Genomic DNA, 13,483 nt, shown 5'->3' on the forward strand with positions numbered 1-13,483 from the left:
CAGGCTTAACTTGGAGGCAACATTGAAAGTATTTATGCAGCACTCCAAAAAGTAATAGACTAAATACAAGAAAATTCTGACACAAATTTAGAAAAATAGAGTGGAATTTAAAACATTTTTAGAGCAAAAGTACAAAAATCCTATTTGTAGAACCAAAGATATGCAGTTTTAAAGATTTAAGTGAAAATAGTGCCTAGTAGCACAGAACGGCAACTGTGCTCATTTGGTCACACTGAATCGGGGCAAAGTCACTAGTTCAGGCCGACTATGATGGAGAATGGATCAGATATAGGTACCAAGTTAGGTCAGCTGAACAAAAGACCGTAAGCCCTGGTTTGCAGAGCTTTGCCACATCCTGCAACGAGTATGCGCCTCACAGCTGCAGTTCTAAGGATGAAGCGATGCGGAGTCATGCGTCATTGAGGATGCCCACACTGAGGCGCTTGCGATGCAAAGGCCTGCATCGAGGATGCATCGTACAACAGTGGTTCGGAGGCGACTGTGGGCTACGATGCGAGGTCCGGCGTCTGGTATGTATCACGCTGCGGTAGTTTGATGGCGGTGCATTGTGCTGCATCTTTCTGCTTACAGGTCCACAGCTGGGCTCGCACAGCACCTTCATGTACACTTGTAAGGGCCCAGTAATTGGGTGGCACCAGTTGAGGAGCAAGACTCACAGCAGACAGAGTCCATGTGCTGGGTTTAAGGAGGTTGAAGCTTTTTCTGTCCCTGAAACTCTGATTAGTAGGCCAGCCAACTAGTACTCGAAATCACTTTGGTGGTCCTGGGATCCAGAAGCCGGTCCAGTCCTCTTACACAGGCAGCAGAGTAACAGTTCTTGTTGTAGAGCAGCACAGCTGTACTCCTGAGTCCTCCACAGGTCCAGAGGTGTACTGAACGGTTGAATCTGACGGTCCATTATTTATACCTGGTGCCGGCTTTGAAATAGGAGAAGTTTCAGGAGTTTCCCGCCCCCAGGGGTGTTTAAATTTCCTGCCTCCCTGCTCTGACCCCCGCTTGTCTGGAGTCACTAAAGACTAGCGTCAAACCCTTTGTGAGTATGCAGAGGCAGGGCCTTTGTGATGTGTAAATGTGGTAGGTGACATCTCCTCCCATCAAGTCAGAGATGGCCCATCTGGCCAACACCTATTGCCCTTGGTCTTTGTGTATTGCTCCCAGACAGTGAGAGCAACTGCCAGCTACACCTAGTCCTATGGCCCAGGATACAGGCAGCTGGCACCAAATAGGACAAGAAAATGCCAACTGTCTAAAAGTGTCCTTTTCAGAACAGTGATTTGAAATCTTACTTTACCATTGAAGAGAGTTTTAAATTACAAATCCATAGACCTCCAAAGTCAATATTCCAACCTTTTCCCAATTGAAAGTTATCACTTACAAAATGTTGTAAGTTAACCCAATGTTATCCTATGGGAGAGTCCGGCCAAGCAGCAGTGAAAATGTTTATTTAATAGTTTTCACTACTAGGCCCTTTTAAAAGTTAACATTAGATGTCTGACTTTTTAAATACACTGCACCCTGCCTGTTGATCTGTGTGCGGCTTACATTAGGGGTGACTTATATGTATTAAAAGGTTTATGCCTGGCAAAAAGTTTATTTTGTCAGGTCAAAATTAAAGTTAAAAACTGAATCCACAGGCTGCAATTGCAGGCCAGAGACATGCACAAAGGGCAACTTAAATGGGTGGCACAATCAATGCTGAAAGCCCACTAATAGCATTTACTTTACAGCCCTTTGGTACATGTAGTACCACTTTACTAGGGACTCGCAAATAAAGTAAAAATGCTAATAGGGCATAAGCCTATGTTACCAGGTTTAAAGGCTAGAACACAGACACATTATCACTGGTTAGCCGTGGCAAAGTCTTAAAGCCAACAAAAACGAGATCAGCAAAACTGGAGGAGTAATGCATAAAGTTTGGAGGATGACCATCTGAAGCCTATTGGGTATAAAATAAATGTAATTGACGAAACAATAAGCTAGACTCTATAATATCCCTTTTTTATCCTAATGCATGCTCTCCTTTTATCAGCACAGTGCTTCAGTTCTGCACACCATTCGGCCCCTGTGAATTCTGTTTGCTGTACTTGCACTGCTCCCAGGAATCAAGCTAAGGAAATCAATTTGATTTTTACCTCCAAATTCAAATGTCTTCCATTTTATAGAACAGTTTAAATGTTTCAATTTTATATGTTGCTTTTTTTATGGAACTCTACTTCATGAAGCTGTTAATGTTATTTAATTGTCTAAATCGTTGTCGACCCCTTAAGTAGGTGTCGCAAAGTGCGTGGGGTCCAGCAACGTAGATTAAGAAACACTGCTTTAGGGCACTTCCATGACTCACATTGAGACATGAATGAATCCTAGGGAGATCATTTCACTGCTCATTTGAAGACCATATTTGGTGGGGCAGTTTTAGGAGGATGTGAAGTGCGTGGCACACTCATGATCAATTTTGAAAAAAATGTAATGTGATGCCAGGTATGCTCTTCTGTTGAAATCATTGCATGCGCCAGTGCCCACAGTATCATGCCCCAAGTATGACATTAGGACGCAGGAGGAAGCTATTTTGTGGCGTTTACTGGGATTCATGGGCGCTGATTAGTACTCTGTTTTAATTGATTTACTGAGCTATATGACATTTGCAAAGACAAAGTTTTTCTTTCTCTGTGTAAAAACGTATGTAGCAGCGTCCTCTCCCCCCACCTGCACAGTATCGACTTTTAATCTCTTAGGGGTCCATTAGTATGGCGGGTGGATGACCACCCTCCGAATGGCGGTGGCGATCCACCCGCCATACACCGCCTGCATGCCAATTACCCCGCCATATCAGTATGGCAGGGTACCGCGGCGTACTGGAATGCCGCCCACCGCTTTTCTGCCTGGTCGATGAGTCGACCGCGCGGAAAATCATTTAATATGGTGGCGGTGTCAGCTAGACACCGCCATCCATATTATCATGCAGGCGGAGAGCAGCATTTCCGTAGCGGCAATGCCGTTGCGGGCCCCCAAGAAGTTGTGGGGGTGGTGGGGTGCACATGGGGGGTACCTATGCTGCCTGCCACTTTGTGCATTCAAAAGCACAACATGCATTTTCTCCATTGCGGTGGGTGCTGCTGAAAGCACCGTCCGCCTCAATGTTGAAAATGCACGATGCGCCTACCAATGTGGCGGGCGCATCCTAATCTCCAGGAGTACACGTTTGATGGGGCTTAAGTGGTGTGCTTCCACAAAGAAGTGTTTGCCCTCCACACAGCCGATATCATTTTTTTTATCTTGCTGGCTGTCAACTATGTCAACGTCTGAAGTAAAAAGCTATCCAGGGTAGGAACGAGCAAGGATCATGCCGACGTTGGTGGAAGTACGGATGAATGGGTATATCTATAGGAAAAAGAAAATGTTGCCAGATATTCATCTGAAAGCCTTTTTGCATGCACAGTTGTGACATGCGTAAAATTATGCAAGTGGAAAATCATTTGCTTGCACTTAATTAGAAATTCCAAAAACTGTTCGGGGAGTATTCTAGGAAGCTTTTGTCAATTTTGTAAATCTGCACCAATGCAAAGATAAAGAACGTGTATCCCTGTATGTGCGTATATGTGTGTATATATGTATATATGTATATATATATATATACATATATATATATATTTTTTTTTTTTATCTTAGCAATATTAGAATGACAGTACAGTCATGTGGTCAAGGCTTGACTACTTGGCTGAGTCAGAGAGACATTTATCCAATGCCTCTTGTTATAGAAAATCATCTAAAATTGAAATGCGGAAATCTGAGGAAAGAACTCGCAAATAAATCCATCAGTGGCAGAGAAATGGACTGATAACAAAAGAGGAGATGAAGTTTCTTAATGTGGAATATCCGATCACTTCAGTCCTCTATTTTTTACCAAAAGTCCACAAGAAGATCACTCCGGTGCCTGGGTGGCCAATCATCTCAGCTCAGGGAAGTATGAATGAAAAACTTTAAAAATATGTAGATTTTTTCTTGCAGTCCCATGTAACTGGTTTACCATTTTATCTACAGATTTTTTAAACAAAATCAGCAATGGGATTTGGTGCCCTGATTAATTGTTAGTTGTTATGGATATTGAATACCTTTACACAAGTATCAACCACTGTCATGGAATTAATGCTACCAGGTACTTTTTAGGAGACCGTGATCTAAGACTAAGAGATCATAACAACATGCTATTGGAGATTATTGAGATTTGCCTCAATTCTAATTTCTTTCAATTCCAGAATGAGATCTTCCAGCAGGTGCGTGGAGTGGCGATGGGCTCATGCTTCTCCCCCAGTAATTCATGTTTACATGTTGGCTGGTGGGAGGAGCATGTGCTCAGAACCACTCACCGCCGCTGGTGGAATCATGAAATACATTACTGGCGTTACATCAATGATGTTTGCCTTATCTGGAAGGGGTCAAGGGAAGAAGCTTTAGCCTTTGTTAATGACATTAATGTGAATGATTTAAATCTAGGGTTCACTGCATCCATTGACGCTGTTTCTGTTGAATTTTTGGATGTTTTAGTATATGTTGAGGCTGGCTCCCTCCAGACCAGACTACACCGTAAATCCACAGCATTAAATTAGATTCTTCATACCCACAGCTCACATCCGAGGCATCTAATAAATAGCATTCCGTACGGAGAATTTATCTGTAGTCGGCGTATCTGTAGCTGCGACACAGTTTCCGACAAATGTAAGTTGGAAGCATACAAGAGATTGGCTACACTAAGAACATACTTGACAAAGCCCTGATCACAGCTGATGGCAGGCAAAGGGATGAGTTACTTCAGTCTAGCTCTAGACAGATCAATAGTGAAGCTACAGCTAGCAAGAAGGAATATCTAGTTCCACTCCTATTAACTTTCTGCACTCAAGAGCAGTCCATTCGCCGCATTATTTATTCTGAATGGCCTATCATTAAAACTGCTAATATCTTGGGTCCTAATATGCAGAGTCAGATAGCTATTACCTTCAGAAGGGCGCCTTCCATGCGGGATGCCCTGGATAAATCTATGCCGAAGGTAATATCTAAAAAATCGTGGTTGACAAAAACGGGTTTCTTTAAGTGCTCTTCGTGCCGTGCTTGCACATTCGCTAAGAACAGCACTCACTATAAAACAGCGTTTAGTGAGAAAGAAATTGCTATTCAGGAACATTTAACATGCCGTTCCGTATATGTGATATACAAGCTGAAGTGCACATGTGATTTTGAATATATTGGTAGCACAAAGCTTCCCGTACATAAGCGCATTCTCCAGCATGTTGGGGCTATTGTTAATTCTGATCACAATTATCCGGTGGCCAGACATTTCAAGTCTGTGCATAAAAACAAACTGAAGGACTTGGAATACACAGTTTTAGGCTCTGTTTCCAGGTGTTGAGACAAAAAGAAACCCATTTCATTTAAGCCCTAGTTACCAGAGTCCCAAATGGCCTGAACATGAATGAGGACCTTCATAATTTTCTGTAGTATCTCTTTACCCATGTGACTACTTGTTGAGGGATAGGTTTGCCAATTTTTCCTAACTGTCTTTTAGATAATCTTTTTATAGATTCTTTGCATGAGCTAGTTTCATTGAAATTTTGTACTTGTATGTGAGGATTGCTTATGAGAAGGCTTCTGTTTGCTATTATGATGATTTGCTTTTTGCACATTATTTACTTTTTTGCACAGTACTTTTGCACTTTACAGACTGTTGCACTTTAATTAATACTTGCAGCATATGCCACAGTCTGTTGTTTGTTTATTTTTTGCACTTTTTGGCCAATCGGTTTATTTTTAAAGCTGGTTGGGCTTTTAGCACACTTTAAATACGTCATACTCTGTGGGACGCATCATGTGATCAAGCTCTTTTGTGGAGCGAAACGCGTCATGGAGGAGACTTGTCTGTTTACTTGTATGCCGGAATAAAGACCGCACTGCTTGCACTTTCCAAATTGTGTGGTAGTCCGTAATTCTGTGGGAGAAATCTAAAGAGGTCCGTACCTGATTGGTTTCCGACGTGTATTGGGTGGTCAGGAAGTTCTTGCATGTGTGTGTATATATATATTTTTTTATCTTAGCAAATGTTAGAATGACTATGGAATTTATCTCCGATTGAGAAACAATAAATAATATTGAACATCATGTTTTCCAAAATCACTCCAAATCTTCATCTTTGAAAAATTCCTGTATGGTATTCTTGACTTGGCAGCCTTTTTAATGGACTACTAACTCACATAGACAGAGGCGCTTATCTTTATATGGTCAGCGCTTACTATACGCACACACCTATGGGGCATGGTTTTTGGTGCGCTCATGTTACTGAAATTCATCAGAAAGGTATGACTTGCATCCTGAGAAAGATGTATGACACTGATTCTGTCTCCTCTTCTGTGCTTGATCCGCTAGGTACCTTCTTCAACTTAGAAAAGAGTTCAGGGATCGCCTCCACGATGGTAGATCTGAGGGTGCTCCCAAAGGTCTCACTCACGGATGAAGCCGTCCGAATCTTCGTCTCTGGTCTGGCGCCCAATCAGCTGGTGACTTTGAGGGCATCACTGGTGGACGAGAAGGGATTCCTATACAGCTCAAGGGCGTTCTATCGGGGCGATGCTGTTGGAGAGGTGGACTTGGAGAAGGCAGCAGCCAGTGGAGGGGATTACCGCGGTGTACTGCCCATGGGCCTCCTCTGGGCCTTAAACTCAGAGAAGCCTTTCCACAGGCTCATGAAACGAGATGTGATTGGAAGCCCCTTCCGGATCACTGTGGAAGTTTTTGATTCTTTTCAGCTTGAACCATCCCCTTCCATCAGGCCTTTGGCCAGCCAGATGATTGAGCGGTGGTACGTGGCACCTGGAGTGCGGCGAATAGCGATCCGGGAAGGCAGGGTGCGGGGAGCCCTTTTTCTGCCTCCAGGTGAGTGTGTTCTTCCCCAGAGCTTTTATTCTTTTAGTAGGTGCTGTTCTTTAGTCCTCCCTGTTCACTCGGAATCCCTCAACTTCTGAGATAGTTCAATTAACTGTTCTCAAAAGTTGGATCCCTTCTTCATTTCTGCCATTATCTAAATTAGGTTAACATTTGATATTTGGTTTTTTGAGGGAAACTTCCCTGGCCCCTGGAGTTTCCGTGGACCTTCTCTATGGGGTCAGTACCAGGGATAATTCTGCCAATCCCATCATGAGTTCTGGGGAGACAACTAAAATACATTAATGAATCCCCTTTGAGCTTTTGACTATATTCGGCCAAACTTGTGTCTATTTCTCACAAAAATGACCTGCTGTATGTTTTAACTTTGTTAGGTCATCTTGTCTATGTTCAAGTGATTGGGCCATCAGTCACTTCTTAGCACTCGGTGTTCACTTTAAACACGGACTACATGCTTTAAATAATGTATTTACTTGTCAGTATGCCTATTTATTGTTTACTTACATTTATACAGTTATGAACTTTTAGAAATTACCAGTGTAGGAAAGTAGGATCTGTTTTTATGGTTTCCCCCACTTTTTGCCTGGTGCTATGCTGTTACTGACTAGTCTGATTGGGATCCTGCTAATCAGGACCCCAGTCTATCTGCGTTCTCCCTTAAATTGGTATGTTCAGTACTTAGGTACATCTCAGATTGGCCTCTGGGGTACCATTATCGGTCCCTAGTATATGGTATTAAAGTATCCAGGGCATAGGTGCCCCAGAGGTCCCCCATGGGCGGAATCATGCATTATGCCAACCATTCAAAATGGAACTACAGGCCTGCCATTGCAGCCTTTGTAAGTTGGTACTAGCACCACTTTCTGAAGATATAGTTTTCCTATATCCAGGGTCACTGCACTTAAAACCTATAAGTCACCCCTATAGCAGGTCTTATCAGTCCTGAAGGCAGGGTGCTTGGTTCTAAGTGAGAGGGTGCCCCTGCATGAGCAGGACACACCAACAGAGCCCATGCTCCCGAGTTGTCAGTCATGCAGCCATATACTATATAGAGGGGCACCGCGTAATTAGGCAACGACCATCTCGAAACTGGCTGCAACGAATTCCATCATATTTGGTATCAAACACGTCAGTATCAAACATGTTGGAATCATACCCCCACACCTTAAACGGTTTGGGAGGTATGATTCCAAGCACTAGAGGAGCCCTCTGTTAAGCTCTCAGTGTTCCTGGTGTCAACCTTCTAGACAGCACAAAATGTTTGCTGTCGCCCGAGGCACATTTCTGCCCTCCTGCTGCTGATCCAAGTTCGACCAGGGGGAAGGCAGAACAATAGGCATCCTGTCCCAGGGAGGTGCGACCACCTGCCAGACAGGATTTAGTGTATTGGGATCGGGTGGGTGAGCTTGGCAGCACCACTAAGTCTGCATGAGGGGCATATTTGGTGCCCTCCGAGCATAGTCCAGTTCACACCAGTCCTGGGAGCTGTTGGCTCCCGCTCTGGTGCGAAACTGCATAAAGGACATGGGAGTAAGCTCCCCCTGTTCAGACCCAGCCCCTGGGAGGGTCTCCTGAATCGTCCCAACCCTTTCCTAAGAGTACTTAAGGGCTTACCTGTGGGTGTGTCCCTATGTAGTTGAGCTTATATAGCGCACAGCTACCCGCAGTGGGTGTCCCGGCGCTTGCTTAGGGAACCCGTCCTGATATTCCCCTGTGTGATAGCCCCAGTGGGTATCCACAAGGTGAAAGTCAGGCATCCCGCCGCGAGGGGCCGTTGTGGAGATTAAGCAAGCTATTGCCCAGAGTCGCAGAGTGTGAACCCGTGAGTCGAGAAGGCACCGGAGCGAGAATTATCGAGTCTGTGGAATTTTTAGCCCAAGACCCGCCGAGGCGGGGAATTGAACCCTGGTCCAGGACCGATCTCAGCTTCCGGGTCTGCCGCCTCTAACCCCTGAGCCACACTTCTCTATATTTGTCGTGAGACAAGATTCAGATCAGACACCACTTCTATGTCTACCATCTGGGCGCCCTGGACTTTGCTGGACTTCGTTTAGGCTCGACTTCATCTCCCTTCCATTCTGCTGCATCGTCCGTGCACTATACAGGAACCTTCCAAGGACTGTGGGCTTCAAAGACACCTGAAGGAATCTCCCTTGGAGTGAAGGAGTCACTCACCTGCTTTCACAGGCACATGCCAAGCACTCTGATACCCGATGTCTTGGGTCTAGTTCGTGCTATATAAAACTCTAAAAAAACTTTGAAAAAACGAAATCTGCTGACCCTGAGCTCCTGTAGACTCCATAAAGTTCTCCAACACAGGTGGTGGTTTTCCACAGCACCCAAGACCTGCACTTCCCTCTCATCAAGTTTGAGGCAAGTATCGCTTGTGGTGGTTGCAATAACGAACCCCTGTGCACAGCGTCAACATGCAGTTGCAAAGGCTTATTGACTTCCCTCCAAGAAGAACTTCAGACTCCAAGTAGCCCCCACCTGAAGCACCTCCAGTGACCTGAATCTTCAGCCACACATCATCGTGTGCATCGTGGCCTGCACCTTTTGATGAGCTGCTTGAGGTCCTATCGCGACTCCAGTGCCTCTGGCCTGTGCGTCCACTTGAGTGTCATACTTGATTCTTTTGGGCTCCCCTGATTGCTCTGAGCCTGCCCTGACTCCCCTGCTTGTGGTGAGTCTCCTTGACCTTGCTGGTCCTGACGTTGTTCCTTCTTCAATTCCTTCATTGCTTACATTTGCCAGGGCGTGTTGGTGCTCCCGCCTGACACCTACCCCTCAGCACTCGACATCCTTTGTGGGACAGCTTGTGCATGGCTCTTGGTCTTCCTCGGTGTCACCTGGTCCTCACAGCTGCAGAATCAAGGTCATCGTCATCCATCCTGCAACACCAAGCATCAGAGGGCATTCGTCTTCCGAGTCTCATGGTCACCCCTGCGTGAAAGAGATTCTGTCCCCTCTAGTTGCAGGTACCTCTCATCTCGAATCCACCTTCGGATTCTGCTGGACAATTTCTCCTTCTTCTGCAGCGGCGGTTTCCAGCACCACTTCACACATATGCACCTGGCTTCCCTGGTGTAGGTAACGTGGACACTAGGGTATCCACGGGAGGAGTGGCTCTCCAACCTTCTGTCTTCCACTGGGTTTCTCCACGGTCCACTGGGAAGGATTGTTAATCTTTAAACATCCAACCCCAACTTACCCATAGAGTTGTCTGGAGCACACGGTCATGTTCCCACACTGCACACGCTCTCTGTATGGTCCCCATCTACTCATCTTGGGTGGTTCCTTGGGTCCCCAGCACTTCCATGTCCTCTAGACACTGTCTTGACCAGAGTTGTGGTTCTTATACCACTTTCTTAGTATATGGTTTAGTCCATCCCCCCCCGGCCCACTGTGTATTTTGTGCTATTTATTGTATTTTTATGCCATATATTGTGTGCATTTTGCTTTTCTCTGTGTAGGAGATACCTACATGTGTTCGAGAGTATTCTTTAATAAATACATATTTGTCTAAATACATTGTGTGGTTCTTTTTCACTTAATCTTTACTATAAGATTGCATTATGATAAAACAAGCTTCTTTTACATTCCTTCTGAACGAAGCTTGAAGACTACTCTCCACAGCTACCAGTTAGAGAGCTTCTAAGGTTGTCTAAGACCTCTTAAATCACCATAAGGGTTGTCTGGACTGGTGCAAGGTGCCCACTTACATTAATGTACATCATATTCCAGGTGAGCGTCTCATAACCAGTTTGTTTTGAATGGGTAGTGGCTCTTTCGTTTAACTAATTTATTGCTCTTACAATACATAGTTTCGGATTTTGACTCACTTTTTTTAAGTGACACCTATTTTAACACTGTTGCTCATACTTACTTGAGAGCACTTAAATAGCGTGTACCACCATCAGACTGGGTCCGACTCTCCTGGCTGGACTGAACTGATTCCCCACTGTCAGGACCCTCAGTCCACAAGTAGCTACAATCACACAACTTAACAATGGCCATGTCAAATCAAAACCAACTGGGGGTTCCTGAACCGAGAGTATTAGGAAACGGAACTCTAAGATGGCCGCCAGATTGAGCCGCGGTCAGCTGTCTAGTGTTTAGCTCGTTTGACAGCCGAATCCAGGTGAGGCGCGCGATGAGGGAAATCTGCGCACTTCATCGAAGACATTGCCTGGATAGGAAGCGTATTTGGAGTTCGAGCATTTGTGAGGAGATTTATAGTTTTTCAAAGAAAGGAATCGTTAGTTTTAAAACTTCCCATTAACGTTTCTTAGTTTTTCTGGTTAGCCCGAGTGCACACGCATTTTCCGTTTTCTGAAGAAAACAAACCTAGATATTACTCAGCGAGAATTAGTCAGAGAGTAAATACTGGAGACGTCAATAGTTCCCGGTAACCAGAGAAGCAGTGTGTTACCAAGCTGGGCTACACGAGTCTTCTGCAGCCGTCGGAACCGCGAGTGGAGCATCTGTGAAAGAGAAGAAGCAAAGACTTAGATAAGTGTTCACAAATTTATGTTTAGTTACTGCAACTATGCACTTAAGGATACTTACCAAGAAAAGTGTTGTGTGAGACCATATGTTCGAAGGGGTACATGAACTGGAACAACAGAGTTTAATAACCTAAAAAGGAAACAGAAGACAGAAATTAGTGAAACATAGTAAGAAGACAAGTACCACAGATAAACAGAGTAGCGTTCAGTAAGTCAGAATTACTTAACTTAAAATATTAGTCAAGGCCAAGAGAGATTGATAGAGAAATAACCGTTAGTGTACTTGTGTCATTACTTCACAGGAAGATTGCCAAAAAGAGCAGAATAAGGCACCTAGGATAACTGAGCAGGAGGACAGACAAGAAGTGAGTGAGAAGAAAAGGAGTTAGAATAAAAGAGTTAGTGGAGACGGGACTAAGAGAAATAATAAAAAATACCATTGTGAATTACAGGAATGAATTCTAGAAAAGATTCAGCAACGTCCAGTGCCAAGAAAAAAGAAGTAGAAGAGAGGGCAAGACTCTTGGAAACAAATTGTAGGTGAGGAATAGAGCAGAGTAAGAGAAGGAGAGAGAGAGGTCTTAGGCTAAGGCTAATTGTGATCTTTTCCCTCAGGGTCCAGAGAGGTAGCGGTCTGCGGGTCGGACTGACGAGTTGGAACCAGCCAAGAGGATCTCTTCTTGTTGTTTGTTATTTTATCCAATTTCTCCCTTCCCCCCAGAGGTAATAGGTTGGAATCTCGTTTTATATGAGCTCTAGGTTATTGCCCAGGGCGGATTTGGGAGTAAGCATCTCTGTTCCCGTGCAGCTACGTAAAGAGTATCCTTTGAGTTCTGACACCCACAGAGGCCCGAAACACCTTAAGACCTCCTGCATCACATAAAGCACTACAAATGCCCCACTCACCGCTATCACCCCTGCTACTCAGCACATTAGCTTGTCATCTCAGGAGAGAAAACTCTGAGGGGAAAATCTCTAAAACTCAAAAATCCCAAAAATACAAGAGAAGGCCTACAATGAAGTAATTGTTTTCCAGCAATGCCTCAAGTAATCTGCGCCCAGATCCCTCTTCAACAGAGCTCAAAACTAGCCTAAACAGTCATCTGCTAGCTGCCTGCTGGTTTGTGAACACAGTTAAATGACTGTTTTTATTGACAAACACATTGTACGACAGTCTACATAATAATAATCCATATCTACTTTGTTCTGTACATTTCTTTGCATTGTGCCCTATTTTTTCCAGTTTTATAAATCTTGACATAGCTGAGGCTGAAGACAGCACTCTATAAAACAAACAGACTTTGTTTTACTTAAAACAGAGCAGACCTGATTACCTCAACTCTCTTCCAGGAGTTTTGATCCCTGTTTGCATGTATCCAGTAACAAGTATTGTTGTAAACTTATCTAGGGCTCTAGTGTAATTTTCCAGATTCATGCCCTTATATAGGTATAACTTATCATATCCTTATATAGGCATAAGAATCATAACCATATTTAGACACAGCCAATGCAGTCCTTGAGTGGCTCGCTCCCCTGTCTCTCTGCCGAGACTCGGTATCGTACATGCTGTGCTGCTTTGATTATCACTGTGCCATTGTTTATTTTTGTTCGCCTGATATTTAAATACCGTTTGCCTGCCTGTACCATCTCTGCTCTGCAATTTGATTTTTGCGCGATATCCCCCCGGCGCCCTGCTCTGCTCCCCCCTCCATTTTGTCCCCGTTGTTGTTGTTGTGCTTGCTGAGCCCGCCCCGCCTCCCAGCTGAACAGCCCTCCCACTACCTTTTTACGGCGCCCCTGGTCCTCGCAGCGCTGTGACCCCTCTTCGCCTCTGCCTTGAGTGGCTCGCTCCCCTGTCTCTCTGCCGAGACTCGGTATCGTACATGCTGTGCTGCTTTGATTATCACTGTGCCATTGTTTATTTTTGTTCGCCTGATATTTAAATACCGTTTGCCTGCCTGTACCATCTCTGCTCTGCAATTTGATTTTTGCGCGATATCCCCCCGGCGCCCTGCTCTGCTCCCCCC

General features: G+C 44.6%; 1 protein-coding gene across 1 annotated transcript in view; it reads left to right on the plus strand.

The window, feature by feature from the left end:
- Positions 1-13,483, plus strand: part of LOC147740939 (acyl-coenzyme A amino acid N-acyltransferase 1-like) — a 90,549-nt gene that overhangs the window by 15,842 nt on the left and 61,224 nt on the right. The window contains exon 2 of the mRNA XM_086952223.1: positions 6,433-6,939. Coding sequence (XP_086808349.1) covers positions 6,433-6,939 — 507 coding nt within the window. The remainder of the gene's footprint in view (positions 1-6,432; positions 6,940-13,483) is intronic.

This window comes from Lissotriton vulgaris, chromosome 1_1 (genome assembly GCF_964263255.1).
Source record: "Lissotriton vulgaris chromosome 1_1, aLisVul1.2, whole genome shotgun sequence".
NCBI classification, from domain to species: Eukaryota; Metazoa; Chordata; class Amphibia; order Caudata; family Salamandridae; genus Lissotriton; species Lissotriton vulgaris.